Source organism: Mobula hypostoma, chromosome 13 (genome assembly GCF_963921235.1).
Source record: "Mobula hypostoma chromosome 13, sMobHyp1.1, whole genome shotgun sequence".
Taxonomy (NCBI): Eukaryota; Metazoa; Chordata; class Chondrichthyes; order Myliobatiformes; family Myliobatidae; genus Mobula; species Mobula hypostoma.
Window position 1 is genome coordinate 23067295 of NC_086109.1, and position 17651 is coordinate 23084945.

Sequence of the window (17651 nt, forward strand, 5' to 3'; positions counted from 1 at the left end):
GCTGGAAAAAAGGCCAGCAACATCATGGAGGGTCCCACCCTCCCTGGTCGTGGACTGTCTGTTCCACATCCATCGGGGAGGAGGCTATGTGGCATCCACACCAGGACCACCAGACTCAAAAACAGAAACATTCCCCAAGGAGTAAGGCTAATCAACCTCTCCACTAACGCACCCCTCCACACACCGAACTACCACTACTTTATCATTTCCGGTCGGTCACCTTATCATCAGACACTCCTATATGTAACTTTAAATATATAGGTTGATTGTAAAGTATGTCCATAAACTATCTTATGAATTTATATTTACTGTTTTTTATATTATGATCTTTATCTTATTGTGTCTCTTTGTGTTGTGTCAAATCTGCAGTAACAAGAATTTTGTTCTCCTTTACACTTGTGTATTGGAAACATTAAACAAGCTTGAATCCTGAATGTGGAAAGTGTGTGCAATTCATAAATAGGCCTTCAGATGGCAACATAATCTTTGCCTTGAGCTACATTTGCAGAGAAAAAAACTGCTGGAAGTGGGTGGTAAGGTCACTGCCCCAACAACATCGAGGCAATTCCACTACCCTTGACTTTCTGTTAGCACCTGGCAAAAGGAGAGTTAAAATTGATCCAATATGTTAACAAAGACAAAAGGAACAGGAAAAAGATCATCAGTACTACCAAAACTAAGCTTGATGCACTTGGGTATGCCTGCTTTGTGTGTACTACTGGGTGTATAAGGCTACCACCTTGGGACAGACACATGGAAATTTAAACGCACCTGTAGAGAATGCACTCCTGATGAATCAGTTATCCCAGCATTGTGTGTACTCCTGGCAATACACTTTGGAACATGCACAGGGGACTACAGGCATCTGAGCTGGGAGTAGAATCCTCAAAATTCAAAGCTCGAAGTGTTATTGGGGAACTTAGACACGACATTCAGGTGTGGGCAGCTTGTTTTTACTGATAATGAGGGTGCAGTCTAGAGAAACTGCTTAGTGTTTCCAGAATGTCTCAATTCTTCTGGAGCCATTCCATGTAAAAATGAAGGTCTCCATGTTAGCGTGGCGGCCAGCACAGAACTATTCCAGCTCAGGGTGTCAGAGTTCAATTCTGGCACTGTCTGTAAGGAGTTTATACGTTCTCCTCGTGCCCACGTGGGTTTCCTCCGGGTGCTGCGGTTTCCACCCACAATCCAAAGATGTACCGGTTAGTAGGTTAATTGGTTATTGTAAACTGTCCTGTGATTTGACTAGAGTCAAATAGGTGGGTTGCCGGGTGCCAGAAGGGCCTGTATCTTGCCTTTCACGTTTTCATTGGATGCTGACACCCAACACTCAAAGCACTCACAATCCACCTTACCCTCACCCCACTGGACCCCTATGCTTGCTGAATTCTTCCTCAAAGTCATTTTCTGCCATTGCCTTTTTATCAACACCTTTCTGACTAACCCTGATATTCTCCTGTTCTGTACCTGTCTTTAACAAATTGAGCAGGGGAGACAGCCTTCCAGAGCGTTAGCTAAGGCAGTTGTCCATTTAAGTTTGACAGTCATTAGGTGACACAAAGCTGGATTACCATGATAGGAAAACTTCTGTAGAAACAGACAGAGTCATTGTGTTCTTTCAACATTTCCAGTACAGAATCCGTACCCGTAGATTTCCAGTCAACCCACAGCCTCCCTGCTCCCTCCATCTGGATGCTGTGATGGGTCACTGAGATCTTGGCCTTTCATGTTTTCTCACAGTCCTGGAGGAAGGCTCCACACACTGCAGGATAAAGGCACCCATCCCACATCTCATACATCTGGCAAAGCCGACACAAAGAGTGCCTTTTAGCTCAAGGAACAGTTTCAAAGGAACGGCAGGTGTGTTGGAGTCAATGATGCATCTGCCGGTCCTTGCCCCAGGATCTGCACCCATCTTGCCGTTGATGCTACTCCCGGTATGAAAAGCTGCCTTACCTCCCTCTCGCAGCTGTGACCCCACTGACATACTCAATTAGCAAGTTCATGGTCAAATGACAAGCTGTTACAGATTCACGTATCCTGGTCCTGGATCGTGCTGTGCTAGCTATTGGTTGGCATTTTGCCCCCCTTATAGTTTTGCTGGACCTGTAAAGGTTCGAACTCTGCTCTGTGCTGAATTCACCAGCACACAACAGTGGCAGAAAGAGTATTTCGAAACTCAAATTAGACTGAGCTACCATGCTCATGTCCAATCTCATAGGGTAGGACCTGGGCTATGGTCACAGAACTTCACCATAAGAAACAACACAGAATTGCATTTATGCAGCACCTATCTCATCCTTTGGAAAGGTCCAAATGCTTCAAGGCTAATGCATAACTTCCTGTTAAGTGGGCAAATACATTGAAGAGTTAAGGTATTTTCAGTATTAAATGGTTGAAGGAACAATAATTGATTTTTTTTGCTGGAGTCTGTGGTATTACACAAACAGGTAAACAGGGCCTCTCTTTAAGTTTCCCTCTTCAGAGATGGAATATGTTCTCTGTTCATGTCCTGTTACAGGGTTCAAGCCGAAATCACATTCTGAAGCAAGGATGCTACTGACTGAGCCAAACTGAAGGAAATTCAGGAAAGTAACTCAACACCGAACTCAGGGTCATCAAGTCACTAGTCAATCCAGAAATTCACTTCAAAACAGGTGTTTCTCAAAATATTGAACTATCTGCTCAACAACAACAAAAAATCAGTGGGTCTAACAGCATCAGTAGGAGGAAAGAAATTGTCAACATGAGGCAACACACCCAAAATGCTGGAGGAACTCAGCAGGTCAGGCAGCATCTATGGGAAAGAATAAACAGTGCACACCCTGAGCTGAGACCCTTCTTCAGGACTGGGAATTCCAGCATCTGCAGGCTTGCTCGTGTTTGAGGTAATATCTTGTCTAGTTTCACAAGGGACCTCTCTCCATGTCTGCGTGATATTCCAGTACCTATCAGGAGATTTCAGTGTGTGCTTGATATCAATTTGAAAGTCAAAGTATCCATGTGCACTCTATCAGTCTGTGACCTAATAAACGGAGCAGTTTCACGGATCTTCAAGTCTTACCGTTTTGTTTGGAACATGCCTTGGAAACCCTGTAGATTTATAGATGACAGGGGTAGCTCCAGACTTTTGCTAAATGAATAATCAAAAACTTTCAGTGGTTACAGAATCACATTTTGATCCCAACTAAGAACAGCACAGTTTTTGACAGATGTGGAAGTTTTAAGCTTTGACTTATTTTTATTATACAGGATGCTGGTGTTTGTCAGGCCTGCTCCTGCTGATACCCCCCAGTCTGCACATGCGGGCACCTCCCAGTCTCCAGCCAGCTAATAGGATTCATTGAATGGGGCTGTATAAATGTCCTTGAGCTGGGATCTCACATTCCTCCCAACGTTCTGTAAGTATTTAATTTGGTTCGGATTCAATCACCAAGGAAAAGCGAAGTGAGAACTCTATGTCACTGCTGAATCCAGAATGTTTACAACAATTTGTGAACACGAAGTGTGGTAGTTCTGTCTGAGGATTAGTAAATATCCCATTTCACTTCAGTCTCTTCCCAATCCCAACGGAAATGACCTGAGTTTTAATAATTTGTATTAACATTCAAAATACATTCCCTTAAATCACCCTTCTTTCCCTCTGAAGGTCAGTTCCTAGGTGGTACTTGACCGTAAACTTTAGGGTCTGTACCCAGATGAGCTTGGCCTTACATGGCCTGCGAGAATACATCACATGGGCATATATTCAATAAATATTCCACATTGCAGCCTTAGCCTTTGCTAATCTAAACCTGTTCTCAAACTCACAATAACAGCAGTCATAGACTAGATGGGCCGAAGGCCTATTTCAGCTCTGTACTTTTCCATGACTCTGTGACAGTGATGCTACAGAATACACCAGATCCATAACCCAAAGCAGCATTACATTCCCATTTATTTAGAAAATTGCAAAGGTGGTGAGGAAAACTATTCTCACCGGCTGGGTGCTGGGAAACTCACTGCCCAAAAGGATAGTAGGGTCAGAAATCCCTCAGTACATAAAAGGTAACAGGATACATGCAAGATGCACTTTAGTTCATCAGGCTGTGGATCAGTCTGAACTATTGCATTCAGTTCTGGTCACTCCTTTGCAAGAAGGATTTTGAGACTTTGGAGAGGGTTTACAAGAGGTTTACCAGGACGTTGCCTGGATTAGATGGCATGAAATATAATAAGCATTTGGACAAACTTGGGTTGCTTTCTCTGGGGCAGTGAACACTGAGGGGAGATCTGAGAAAGGTTTATAAGACTATGAGGAGCACAGGGGTTTTATCCCAGGGTTGAAATGTCCAGTCACCAGAGGGCATATGTTTATGGTGAGATAGGGTAGATTCAAAGGAAGCAAGTGTTTTTAAGCAGAGGGTGGTGCGTGCATGGAATGTGCTCCTGGGGTGATGGCAGGTAGAGGCAAATGCAATCCAGGTGTTCAAGAGTCTCATAGATGGTCACATGAATGTACAGGAAATATAAGGATTTGGACATTCTGTAGGTGGAAGGGATGAGTTTAGTTGGGCATTCGATTACTAATGTAATAGTCCGGCACAATATTGTAGGACAAATGGTATGTTCCTGCGCTGAACTGTTCTATGTTCAAATTATGTTAGTCTTTTCAGCACTTTTTTGGTCAGGAGGAAGACAGTAGTCCATAAACTATAATGATTCGATGAGCAACACACACAGAATGCGGGAGGAACTGAGCAAGTCAGGCAGCATCTATGGAAGAGAGGAAACAGTCGACATAACAGGGTGAGACCCTTCTTCTGGACTTCTGTGTGTGTTGCTTTGGATTTCCAGCATTGGCCAATTTCCTCGTGCTTATGATTCGATAAGCTCCAAGTCCAATACTGTCCCAACTTTGACATACTATACTTTAGTTATTGCTCCCTCGTCATTAATCCAATGTCCTGGAACTCCCACCAATCACAATGATGGGAGTATCACCACCACATGGACTCTGCTGACTTAGGGAGAAACTCACCGTCCTCTTCTCACCCATGGCTCAGTGGATATCCTTTTTTTTTGCTGAATGATTCAAGTGTCACCTTGGAGAAATTGAATGGAAAAATCTGGGCTAAATTGAGTGAGTGATATACTGTCAGCCTCAGATCAGCCTTTAAACAGATCCCTGTTGTATGTAAAAGATGCCAGGGAATGAAATTATCCCCATGACTTCACCAACTTCTATCCTATAGACAACATCACAAAGAACAGATCAGCTTGTCATCATAATAAGGCAGTTTGCAAAATCTTGGCATATTGGCTGCATGTTTCATATATTGTATTAGGGTAACTAAAAATTCAAAGTGCTTTATTGGCTGTAATGAAAAGTGCTGTATAAAAACTTTACCCCCCTCTGTCGGTCCATCCCTCTTCACATTGGTGCCATCAACAGATATTGTTGAGGGTTACACAGCAAGCAGAGGATGGAGAGAAGGTGAGAGACAGAGAAGAAAGTATTGTCACTCTAAACGCATGTATCCCAAGACAATAACTTAGTCGGAAAATCAGGCCTTTCAAAGGGTTTCAGCTCTTCCGACGGGAGGTCTCACTCCAAGAATAACACACAAATTACATGGAGACTAATATGAGATTTATTGTTCATTGACTAACATCTACTATTCTGCACAGTACTGTACCAGAAAATGCTGTACCTTACAGTCACTGATGTGTAGTTACATATACACAGATATTCTGTACAATTAATTATTACAGTCTTACTTATGCAGTGGTCTGATTTCATACCATTGGGTATTAACTGCTCAACCACAGTGGCCCATAATAATGATAGTGAGTGACACTGGCACTGAAGCTCCTGGGGAAGATGGGATTTCAAGACAAACATTACTGGTGTACATGGTGCACCCATACTTCTCCCCCAGGTCAGTGATTTATTCCAGATTATGACCATTCTTTAGCTCTGACGTTTGACAATGATGACCCATTCTTCTGTCACTTAGCCTTGTACTTGACCTTGATGGAGTCGTTATTTCAAACCAAACTAACCCAGCAGAAGCTGCTGTAAAGCAGTTAGCACCAGGAGACCCGATGGGTGAATGACATCGAAGGCCAATCCCAGTGCTCCTCCATCCCTTTGCCGAGGGTTATCAACTCAAGTGTAGGCTGGAGGTCACATCTGGTGATCTACCCCAGTTCGTAGAGCTTGGGTCCACGTGGTGGGGTATATGCAGTTGTTGAGAACGGAGATTCAAAAGGCCTTGCTGCTTTGACCAGCTTGTTGAGATGTGTCCTGAGTGACTGGATTCAAATTGCCACAGAACAAATGTCTAAGAGCCAACGAAACGGGAGCCAATAGAATTTAAATGTCAACTGAAGGGGCAGCCAGTCAGGACTGAGGAGAGTGAACAGGGGCCTACGTAAACGCGAGCACTCCCAGAGAGAAACACCTACAACTGCGCACTGAGGATGCTGCCTCGACTGGTGATGAAACGTCTGCAGGTTAATCGCCAAGCTCGGCGAACGCCCCAACATCAAACGCCTCAACCCAGCCTACCAATATTCACCATCATCCCAAAGGAAAAAAATTTTTGCTTGGTGAACTTTGCGTGTAGCTGCAGAACTTATTAAAGGACTGATTATAAACAGCTTCCCCGTTCCTCGCCAGAACCCTTCAGCCCCGAGAATCATACAAATGGGTCCTTGAAGAACTTTTAAAATAGGGAAAGTGAACTCACTGTGATCAGCCTGACTTTCTACACTACCCTTCTCATGACTAGCCTCGGTGCAAAGAATAAGCACCCAAAGCCTCACCACGCCATCTTCCTCCTCACCTGAGATCGGGCAGGATTCACTGGTTTCTACCGTAAATGAGGCCTCGCTTCATCCCTGCAAGAAGCCACTGGTTAAAAATGCATTTAAATATACATTAAGTTCTCTCTCTCTCTCTCTCACCACTGCAATCAAAACCATGCCGTGTACTTTTGGTTGGTTTCATTGCTCTATTTTATTTTGTGGACTGGCTGAGATTTTAGCAGGCTGACTACCAAACAAACTTCAGTGCTGTGGAAACGGAAGACCTGGCTGTTTGGATAGCACGCAGCTAAAATGGTCATCCCGTGTCATTTATTTTATTGTGGGGGTGGGAAGGGACAGCGAGGATAAAACTGACTGACGTATGGAATGCTGTGTGACCGCAGAATACATCTTTCACCCACACAGATCTTAGCCCCACTCAACATCTCCAAACCAAGAAACTAAGGCATTCTGTGGCAGGAAGTGAGGCACAGAGTTCAGCTCCGTGCTGTCAAATCTCAGGATGGGGATCACCCGGCTATTCCCACTTCCCATTTACTGGCAAGTCAGATTCGGCAGGTTAACCTAACCTGGCCACTGAGGACGACTACGCTGCTGGGCGCGTCTGTTGCAGACGCAAGGGTTTAGCTCAGCTTGGACCTTTCCGGACAGGAATGCCTTCATTCAAACTTCCGACTTGTGTCAAAGAATGAAATTCCAGAGACTTTCCGATATTTTAATTAGAATTATCTGCACTCCATTCAGTCTCCTCTATCCCCATATTTAATCACTCCAGCTCTGGCAGCTGAAGCTTCAGCTGCCGAGGTCCTAAGCTCTGGAATTTATTTCCTAAACCTCTTCACCCCTCTCTCTTCTTTTGTGACGATTAAAATCTATCTTTGACTAAGCTTCTGGTCAGCTGTTCTGATATCCCTTTGTGGAGTTCCAAAAACTTTGTTTGAGTATTTCCCAGTGAACACCTTGGCATGTTGTCCTGCATTAAAGGCGCCATATGAATGCAAATGGTCGTCATTGAATTAGGGGCCTGGATAATGAGCAGACACAAGCCTTCCTACCATTGGGGGGTGGGGCGCATCATGCCTAGTCTGACCCTGTTCTCATTTGACATGCATTTCCTAAAATCAAAGCAGAAAATACCTTTTTGACCAGGTACTATCAGCCTGGGATGTTAATTCTTTTGCTCTCCCCCTCCACAAATTATTTACTATTTAGTTTGCAGATTTACAGTAGCTGCATATTTTGCTTTTCAATGCATTTTGATGAGGTGAGAATAGTGTCGATGGCTGGAGATTGAGTAGGAAGCTTTGGACGGTGTTACTCTCTTTCAGGGCCCTGTGCCCAAGTGCAGTTCCTGAGATCAATTAACGCAGCTCTGACTGGGCAGTGTTGGGGGTGGGGGGGGGGGGGGAGTAGGAGAGAGGGTGCTTCTGGCCTGCTTGGCTCACTCTGACAACTGGGTGGTGCCTGAATCTCACAATAGTTTGAATGCTGCTTCTCAATCAGACCCTGGTAAAATAACATTACTCCTTCAGAGGTTAGTAAAACACCGAGTACGTTTACAATTTACATTGGCTGGGGCATTTCACAGACAAAAAAAATTGGAGTTATGAAGAAACAAAATTAATTTAAAGATTTTTCTGATCACAAAGAAATCATGGGTGAGAGATTTGATAACAAATGCCAGTTGTAGATTGCTGTGGAATTTCACAGGACAGCATCTGAGGTTGACTGGGAGTCTCTCCCCTAAAAATATTATATATTTTTTTAAAATTTACTACCCTACAAAACGTTTCCAGTTTTCAAATACAATGAATCTGTCAAAATATAATTCACCATTTACAATGAACTGTTCACAATAAAGTCCAATAAAAAAATTTAAAAATTAATTGTTTTTTTCTTGCGCTAAGCTCCGAGGCCTTTAACAAGGCCTTGCTCCCTACACACACGAGTGGACAAGCCTTGCTTAGTTTGGTACTACAAATGTACTCAGCTTTCAAAAATAAAATTTAAAAAGTAATGACACAGCAAGTCTTGATTATAATTTCTTCTTAAAAGAGCTGATGGTGTTGCATAACCCACTTGTTCAATTCGTCTTTTTTTTTGGTGGTAAATTTCTGAGGCAAACAGAGGGCCCCAACAAAATACCCGAGTTACCGTAACAGTCATGAAGATTCAACAAAAGTTTTCGTTCATTGTTTTCAAGGCAACAAACAATTCAATTGCTGTTCTTCCTTCGTTAACCAAATGTGGACGGCACAGAATAACCACCAAATCTGCTGAGAAAACTGGCAAAGGCGTAGGATGCGTGGATTTGAGAGAGAAAGGCGGGAAGACAGATGGAGAACAAATCAATGCATAAATCTATTTGGTTTGCAAGGGCTGAATTAATTTTGCATTATATTGGTTTCCAGTTATGTTGCAAAGGTTGAAACAGCACACTGAAGCATACTGGCTTTGCTGGTTTGATGAGATGTCAAAGGAAGATCTAAAATTCATCAGGAGACAGGATTGATTGGCACAACTGGACCAAATCCTGCTTCAAAGCAAGACCATTTCTTGAGCTTAACCTTGATTGAAGGCGCTATTTTGGTTCCTTCTCCCCTCTTATGAACACTCAAATGGCACTCACTTTTTCTTCCTGAGCCTATGCAGAGGGTCTCACACAGTGCAAGACTTGTCGGTTGCTTGCTGTGTTGTTGGGGATCCAAGGCTGGGAGTGCTAGGATTTGTCTTTGGAAAGACCACTGGTTTTGGCCTCAGTGCTGGAGGTTTCACCTGAGCTGCTATTTTCACGGACTTAACGGGCCTGAAGGTGCACGGCATGTCCCCAGACGAACTGGCACTCCGCTGCAGAGAAGACTCACAGTCCTTCAAAATCCGGGAATGGAGTGGGCTGGAAGGCTCGGATGTGGGGCCCATTGACGGAGGAGTCTTCATGGGCTCTAGAGTATCTAGGACCACATCGGGGGCGTGCTTCACTGTACTCTGGCGCTCCAACTCACGCAACTCATTAAGGGCCGAGTTCATCGTGGCCTCAATATCCTACAGAGAAAAACAAACAGGAGGCATTAGGATGTACCGAAGAGCCGAGATGTTAACAGACATCTTAAAGTGGAGCGCGAAACATAATGATGCAAATTAAACCACCCCAGTCAAGCATTCAAGCATTCCACACACCTGCAGCCTGGATTTCTGCAGCATCTCCAACCCTTTCCCCCGCACCACTCTACACCAGCATTTATGAACCAGATCCTGTTTTACGTTGGTGTGCATTATAAACTGTTGTCCTGCTTCATTTTAAGCAATTAGTAGTTTGAGTACCCTTCAAGATCTGTGCAAAACCACATCACTTGACTATGCTCTTTGACCAAAAACAAACATGGGAGTCAGAAACAGGCCCTGAGGCCCACCATGTCCATGCTGATCTTCAATTACCCATCTACACTAATCCTGGTCACCAGTACTTGGTCCACGGTCTTCTATACGGCTTGGCAATTCAAATGTTTGTCTCGCTATTCCTCAGATTTGTGGAACGCTTGCTCCTCCCAACCTACTCAGCTAAACACAACCTCGCTACCTGAGCAGAGAGATGTGAAGAAATTCACATCTAAATTGAAGCGAACTCTGCAAAATTAATCGATCATTTACTTCAGTTATCCAGGATCAAGTTGTACCTATTGATCATAGGTGTAAGTGCATTTGGAATAAATCGCTTTCAAATGTGGTGAGGATAAGAAAGCTCGATATGAATGCAATTTTTAGATCATATGCTATCCCTCTAAGAGATGGAATCATCTTGTTGTGTCTTTGTTCTATCCAACATTTACACATCCCAACTAAATACAGGACTACAAAGAACCTTGTGACTCCATCATAGCCTTAAAAATAAATTATGGTTATTTTTAAACCATAAAAATAAACAAAGCAATTATTGTAATTTAAAATAGGGCTTCCTCGAGGTTTGAAGGCACGGCAGATTATAGTACAACGATCACGGGATCCCTCAGCAACACAAGGATTTCCGAATGCTCGGGAACTAAGATAAAATGCTGGCGCTTTAGCAGATTCCTGCTGCAGTAGATTTTTAATAGACAAGACAGGAAAATACTTCATCTACAGCAAGAGCCTTAGTGAGAGATATTAACTTCTTCATGAATGTGAATTTTCTCTGAAACCTAATTCCACGCTTTCCTGTTCTGTTCAGAAACTGTGCACAGAGATCTGTTTGACTTAACTTGAAAGCTAACAATTCCTGTGTAACAAACCTCGTGTCACTGCTCACCGGCTAACAACATCAACCAGCCCGCCACCCCCATCATCGTAAATCACTCGGCAGTTACTCAAAGGGCCCCAGACAGTAATGCTATCCTCAGGATCGTATTCCTTCGCTGAAGACACATCAATAACTATGACTTCACAGCACTCTGCTTTCTCTTGAACAATGAGGAACAGACAGCTACTAACCTCAGAGAGGGAGGGCATTAGGAAAGATGGGGAGGGTGCGGGGAGCAGAGTAAAACAAAGGATGGACGTTGAAAAAGAAGGGGGAAGGGGGAAGCACAGGGAAAGGAGGGATTCTTGTGGGAGGCTCAAATTAATATCTGCAAATTAAGTTTGGCTTGCTTTTCTTATCTGAGGTTGTGGAAGGCTGTGATTGCTGGAGTTTAGTTGAACCTTCAAGACTAAATTCAATAGATTTTTGCTGTACAAGTCTCTTTGTCAACTGCTTCAAAGGATAAGGAGTGATAATGGGAAAATCGGTGCAGATCAGCTATGATCTAATGAAACACCAACTGGTGCAAGGAAGTGAATTATTAGGTGGATTCAGTGCTGTGTATTCAATGCAGTTTAATGAATCTTCTGATTCTGTGTTCCCTATGCAAAGTCAATGTCATGGTGCCGACGAGCATTATTTTGTTCAATGTTCCCTCTACAGTGCGCGTATGCGCGCACGCACACAGTTTGCTACTAGTGCACAAAGGAATGTAAACTGCGCACAAAATGTTGTCACCCTCTACCTCGTCAGCATGTTAAGTATATTTCACGATCGTACACAATCTCATTTCCTTTCCTGGTTTCTGATGCGGACGGTGTTGACAATATGGAGTTTGCAATGATTTGTCTGCAGATTTTAGAACTGACTGTTTGTATTGAAGAAATGATTGATTCACTATGTTGAACTTCAAAGAAGCAAAGGGCGTGAAATGCAGAAGAACTGCTAGTTCATTAAAGCAGAATGGTTTATTATCCTTAGAGATCCTTCAGGTTTACTTCCACTTAAAAATTCAGTCTGCACATGTTGCTGTCACTGGGCAAAAAAATTGCACAGCACAAAATTTTTCCGTACACAGGCCATTACTTTTGCTTACAGTTCCAGTGCGCATGTATCCTTCTGGGTATGTGCTGGGCAAAGCCCAGTACATGTAGTCATTTCGCAAACATCTGGCCATTCTTTACTCTGTGTAAAGGCAGTTGGCAGGAGTTAGGAACCAATATTACACCTTCTTTTGACTATTGATTGCTAAGTGCTGTGTATGTTTTGTACCTTGGACCCAGAGGAACACTCTTTTGTTCGGCTGTGTCCATGTATGGCTGAGTGCTAATTAAACTTGATTTGATTTGAGTTAAGGTTGTAAGGTATGGAACTGTACCTGCGCAATAGACTCTGGGTCCAGTGGCTTGTGGTTACTGAAGCTTTTGGACCTTCCTGCTGCCACCACCTTACGGATCTGTGGACTGTCTGCCCTGTTTGCCGAGGGCCGGCGGTTGATTGAGTTCAGGCTGCCGTGTGTCACAACGGGCCGCTTCTCTGGCGTTTCCTTGGAACTGATTTGGGTTACTTGTGGAGAGCCCTTGGGACTGGCAGAGCCTTGGGGCGCACCATCTGTGGGTGAGGAAGCCAGTCCAGTGAGACTGTGACTGTCAGTGGTTCGGAATGACCGCCGGATACTCCCGGATTCCTGTTTCTTCTTCTGCCTAGATTAACAGTGCAAAAGAATCACTCAGAGAGAAAAAACTTCTTTGAAGCGCAGACACCACCATCTCTGAACGCAGCCCTGAACAACTACCTCAAAGTCCAAAGCCTTTCTGCCACTCCCTCCCGACAGACGTTTCAAATTTCCAGAGCCACGAGAGAGACACTCATTGACGTATCCGACAAGACTGTTCAGGAGGCTATTGATATGACTTGGACAGGAACTATCTCTATAAGCAGATTCTGTACACTTATCTTTAAACACAGCATAGCTTCAGGACAGTGATTCTGACCTGCTAAGGTTTGCTAAGTAAATGTCGGCAACATGTCCGGTTGGTGAACCAATGCTGGTCTTCGACAGGGGTCGTTCCTCCAGCGGTGGGGCACTGCTGGGCTCAATATCTCCTTTCGGGCTCAGGCGGTCAGAGAATGCATCATCACTGAGAGAAGAACGAAGGGTAATTAAAAATAAACACGAGAACATCTGCAAATGCTGGAGATCCAGAGCAACACACACAAATTGTTGGAGGAACTCAGCAGGCCAGGCAGCGTCTATGGTAAAGAGTAAACAGCCACCGTTTTGAGCAAAGACCCTTCAACTGGACTGGAAAGATTATCTTTCCTCTTTCTTTCCAGTCCTGATGAAGGGTCTCGGCCCAAAGCGACGACTGTTTACTCGTTTCCATAGATACCACTGGGCCTGCTGTGTTCTAATAAAAATTAAAATGGAAGGGAGGGAGGGATAGACAGAGGAAAAGACGAGCAGGGTGGACAAGTAATGGAGGGGAAGTGATAGAGGATGGGATGAAAGACATAGAAAGAGGGAGGGAAGAGGAAGAATAGAGAGAAGAGGGTAGGAACAGAAAAAGAAGTTAAGAGAGAGAGGGTTGGTGAAGGAAAAGGAGAAGGAGATGGGAAAGAAAATTGCATGGAAGAATCATTAGCAGAGGAAAGGGAGGAGGGAGAAAGGGAAGGGGAGTAGAGAAAGAAGTGGAACAAAGAAAGGATCAGAACAGGAGGGTCAGGGAGGGGAAGAAGACACGTGGATGTTGCAGACGTGATGAAGGGAGATGTGAAGAGATGGAAAAATGAAGAAGAATGCAGTAGAGTGTTGGAGGATTGAGTGGGTGTGTTAGTGCAGAAATGGATAGGGAATACAGGAATTACAGAGCAGGTGGGAAAGGAGATGGAAGGAAGAGAAAAAGTGAGAATTTGGGCTGAGAGGAGATAGAATATTTTGTGAGAGGAGGCAAGAGACAGATAAACTCAATTAATTTGCCATGGCACAATTAAAAATACTGTATTAAATTAAGATAGTGTAAACAAAATAAAAACTTGGAGACCCATCTCTGAAACTATACTTTGCAGTTTGCATTTCATATATCGGTAGTTATAACACTATCACAGCACAAAGTCACTGACACTCAAGGTGGGTTGAGGACACTGGTATTTAGAATTCTATCCCAGCACAGTGAATTTTGAGATTATATAAACATTGAGAGGATAAGAAAAATGTGACAGATGCTGGAAATCGGAAATAAAACTAAATTGTTGGAAGTAGTCAGCAGACCAGGCTGCAGATGTGAAGATTTGGTGAAAGGTAATCTTCCTGAAACAGTAGTTTGCAAACAATGAGCTACTTTAGACAATTTCTAAAGATATGCTGGCAGATTAGTGAGGGCAGGAACCGTTTGATATGAATGAATGTGAAAAAATATTCGGGTGACGTGGGAGCGCATCGCATTACAGCACCTGCTGCAAGACTGGGGTTTGATTCCTGCCGCTGTCTATAAGGAGTCTGTGACTCCCGAGTTTCCTCCGGGTGCTCTGGTTTCCTCCCATATTCCAAAGGCCTATGTTTAGTGTTAGTGAATTGCAGGCATGCTATGTTGACACTGGAGGCATGGCAACAATTGCGGGCAACCCAGCACAACCCTTGCTGATTTGACTTGATGTATATGATGGCGCTTTGCTGTCTCGGAGAGTTCCACGAGCTGTGAGCAAAGCATGCAGCCTGGTGGCCAGGAAGCCAAGAGCAGGCCCATGATCAACTCCACCTCTCGCCAATTAAAGCACTAGGAAGACGGATATCATCGAGGTGGGTGCGGAAGGCAAGCGCATGTTCAGTGCCGTCCATCAATCTCCCGTTTGGTGCTGGAAAAGGTGTCTGTGTGTGATGATCTCTCCCTGCCCCTGTCCTTGTGTTTGAGTAATCTCTCTCTCCCCCTTGATGCTGTCGGCGGATGGCGCCGGAGCAACGTGGATTATAGATTTGGACTCCAATTCAGTTTTTATGATGTGTTCTATTTCTAGTCCTGGTTCTGGTCGCTCTTTTCTGTTACTACTTTTGGGTGATTTCTGAATCAGGATGGCCTGCAGATAATGACGACTGAGCTGAACCGAGCTAAAATATGCCTTTTGATTTTGTGTTTTATATTCTGTAGTTTTGCCCATTTTTTTGTTGCTGTTGGCGCAATTCCTTTGTGGCATTGGTGGAGGGGGGGGGGTTTGAAGTTTGACATTTTTCTTTAAATGGGTTACTTCCATGGTTTGTTTCATGACTGTCTGTGGGAAAGACGACTTTCAGGGTTGTATACTGCGTACACAGATAATATCAGGGTTATATACTATACATACTTTAACAATAAATGTACTTTGAATCTCTAATCTTTGAATTTCACTGCATGTTTCAATGTACATGTGACAAATAAAGCTAATCTTTACCTTTTTTCTTTACAAACAAGAGCAGGAAATGAGTGTGTGCACTGTGTAAGAATATGCAGTAAGGTTAACAGAGAGACCCTGTGGTTCAAATATAGAGCATCTTGAACATATAAGCAGAGGAAATTGAAAAATGTACTCATAGTGCTTTGGGTTTTATAAATAGAAGCAGAGTACAGAAGTATAAAAAGGTGATGGTTAATTTATATAGAACATAGGTCAGTCTACAGCTAGAGCATTACATTAAGTTCTTACCATCACATCATAGAACAGATGGAGTGAAGACCCATCCAAGTGATACGTGATGGTAGATTACAGATATGAGAAAAGATTCTTACCTTGAGATGACATTTAGAAAACCAGAAAAAGCAGAAAGGGATAGTGAGTGCGATTTTTATTTTCAGTAAAACTTAAAACTTTTGACATGATGATCAAGAAAAGATTATTTCTTTGACAAAGGGACATTAGTGACAAGCTTTTCATCTTCGAGCACAGAGACTGAGAGAAATTTCAAGGACTGTTGGAACATGCAATGCTTTGTTACAGGGAACAATGGAGAGAGAGATGAGTGCATCTTTTCCGGGAAAGAAGTTTAGATTGAAAGCAGAGATGGGTACAAGTGTATGGAGAGAAGGCAGGCTAGTAGGACCATCTTTGGATTGCTTTAGCAGAGGGCCACGAAGGGATGAGCTGCTCAAAAATATTGTAGCCAAAGACTTAAGTATTGATAAGAACGTACGTGTCTTGGACAACAATGTATTGATGTGGGACAAGTCCATCTATTCCATTGTGTCGGCCCTCCCACCAGTCCTCTGAAGCTCTCTGATAGAGCAGTAGACTCGCGCCCTTCTTAAAGGAGAGCTCCCGGGCTGTGCGTCCAGTGTAATCAAACTTTGCAATGGCTTCTATCGGCTCACCTTCTACAAAAGGAAGAGAAGCAAAATCATTGATGAGTTAAGTGAACTATTTAGATTGCGCCACTTGCCCCTCCCATAAATCTCCCTATCCCTTTCTTAATAGACACTCTAATATTGGATGTCCTGCCTTAATTGGTCCTGGCACTTACTGCACGAGCATCTGCTGAAAGCTGACAAAATATGAGACTTACAGGTCATGTCCATGCAGCACCAATCACTCACATGGACCGGACAGAAGAAAGGACAGCAATCAAGTGAACTGATTATTACAATTGCTGAGCTGAAACTCATATTCACCACAACAGTAGGCATTTCAAGCTCTCTAGACAGTTTAAATATTACAGCAGGTAGTGTATTTACCTGATGCCATCAATTGGGCAAGTGTCTGTGAAACTGGCAATAAAATATTACAGCAACATTGAAAACACACCCTTCTCTTATGATCCCCATGGTTGAGAAGGAAAAGAGCAATGACTTGGTAACATCATAATTTCCAACTTACACACACTGCAGATTTATATACATGATTCACTCTTAAATGTTGTTGGTATGAGCCCTGGAACTGCTGACCTAAGCAATGGGCAATGTAGTGATTCAAGAAAATCGCCTCACCCTCAACTCAGGAGAAAATGTGCCAATCTTGCAAGAAACGACCTGAGAACTATCTTCTTTGGATGCTGCTTTGAAAAACTGAAAGATGTGAAATAATCTTTGTTGGTGCTGGTCGACGCAGCGTGTTCCCATGGCTGCACAGTGGGAGTCCGAGGGCAGGGGCAGGGGAGGCACGAATAAGCAACTCAATGTGGATGCCACAACAGAAAACTGGTGACTTTGTTTCATTGTGTGGGCCGTCAGCTATTACTAATTGTTTGCCAAGTTCAGAAGTCCAGCTCTTTGCATTTTATATTCAATATTCATTTTGGCACAACGATTTGCATTACAGCATTCCGAAGGCCTGTGAGCTCAACACATTCTTTTTGACTATCCTCATTCATTCAGTTTAAGGTCAATGCTAGAATGACATCATTTGGACAAAGTTATGTGTGTCAAAACAATATTTATGGCAAGGTGCTAACAAAAGGGGAGATTCCCTGGTGAAAACTGATTCTTTGCTAACTGTGCCTTGATTAGATTTTCTTCCAGCCAATGCCTCCTTTCTTTCTCATCTCCTTCTTTCCCTTGATGGGATACAGTCCATTCACTAAAACCCAGTTCTAGCAGATATA

General features: G+C 43.4%; 1 protein-coding gene across 2 annotated transcripts in view; it reads right to left on the minus strand.

Annotated features, from left to right (window-relative positions):
• Positions 1 to 5615: 5615 nt before the first annotated feature.
• Positions 5616 to 17651, minus strand: part of srgap2 (SLIT-ROBO Rho GTPase activating protein 2) — a 198567-nt gene continuing 186531 nt past the window's right edge. For both annotated transcript variants that reach the window (XM_063065453.1, XM_063065455.1), the window contains exons 19-22: positions 16248 to 16428; positions 13081 to 13227; positions 12465 to 12789; positions 5616 to 9855 (exon numbers count right to left, since the gene is read on the minus strand). In XM_063065453.1, the coding sequence (XP_062921523.1) occupies positions 9472 to 9855; positions 12465 to 12789; positions 13081 to 13227; positions 16248 to 16428 (1037 nt within the window). In that variant the 3' untranslated portion in view covers positions 5616 to 9471. The remainder of the gene's footprint in view (positions 9856 to 12464; positions 12790 to 13080; positions 13228 to 16247; positions 16429 to 17651) is intronic.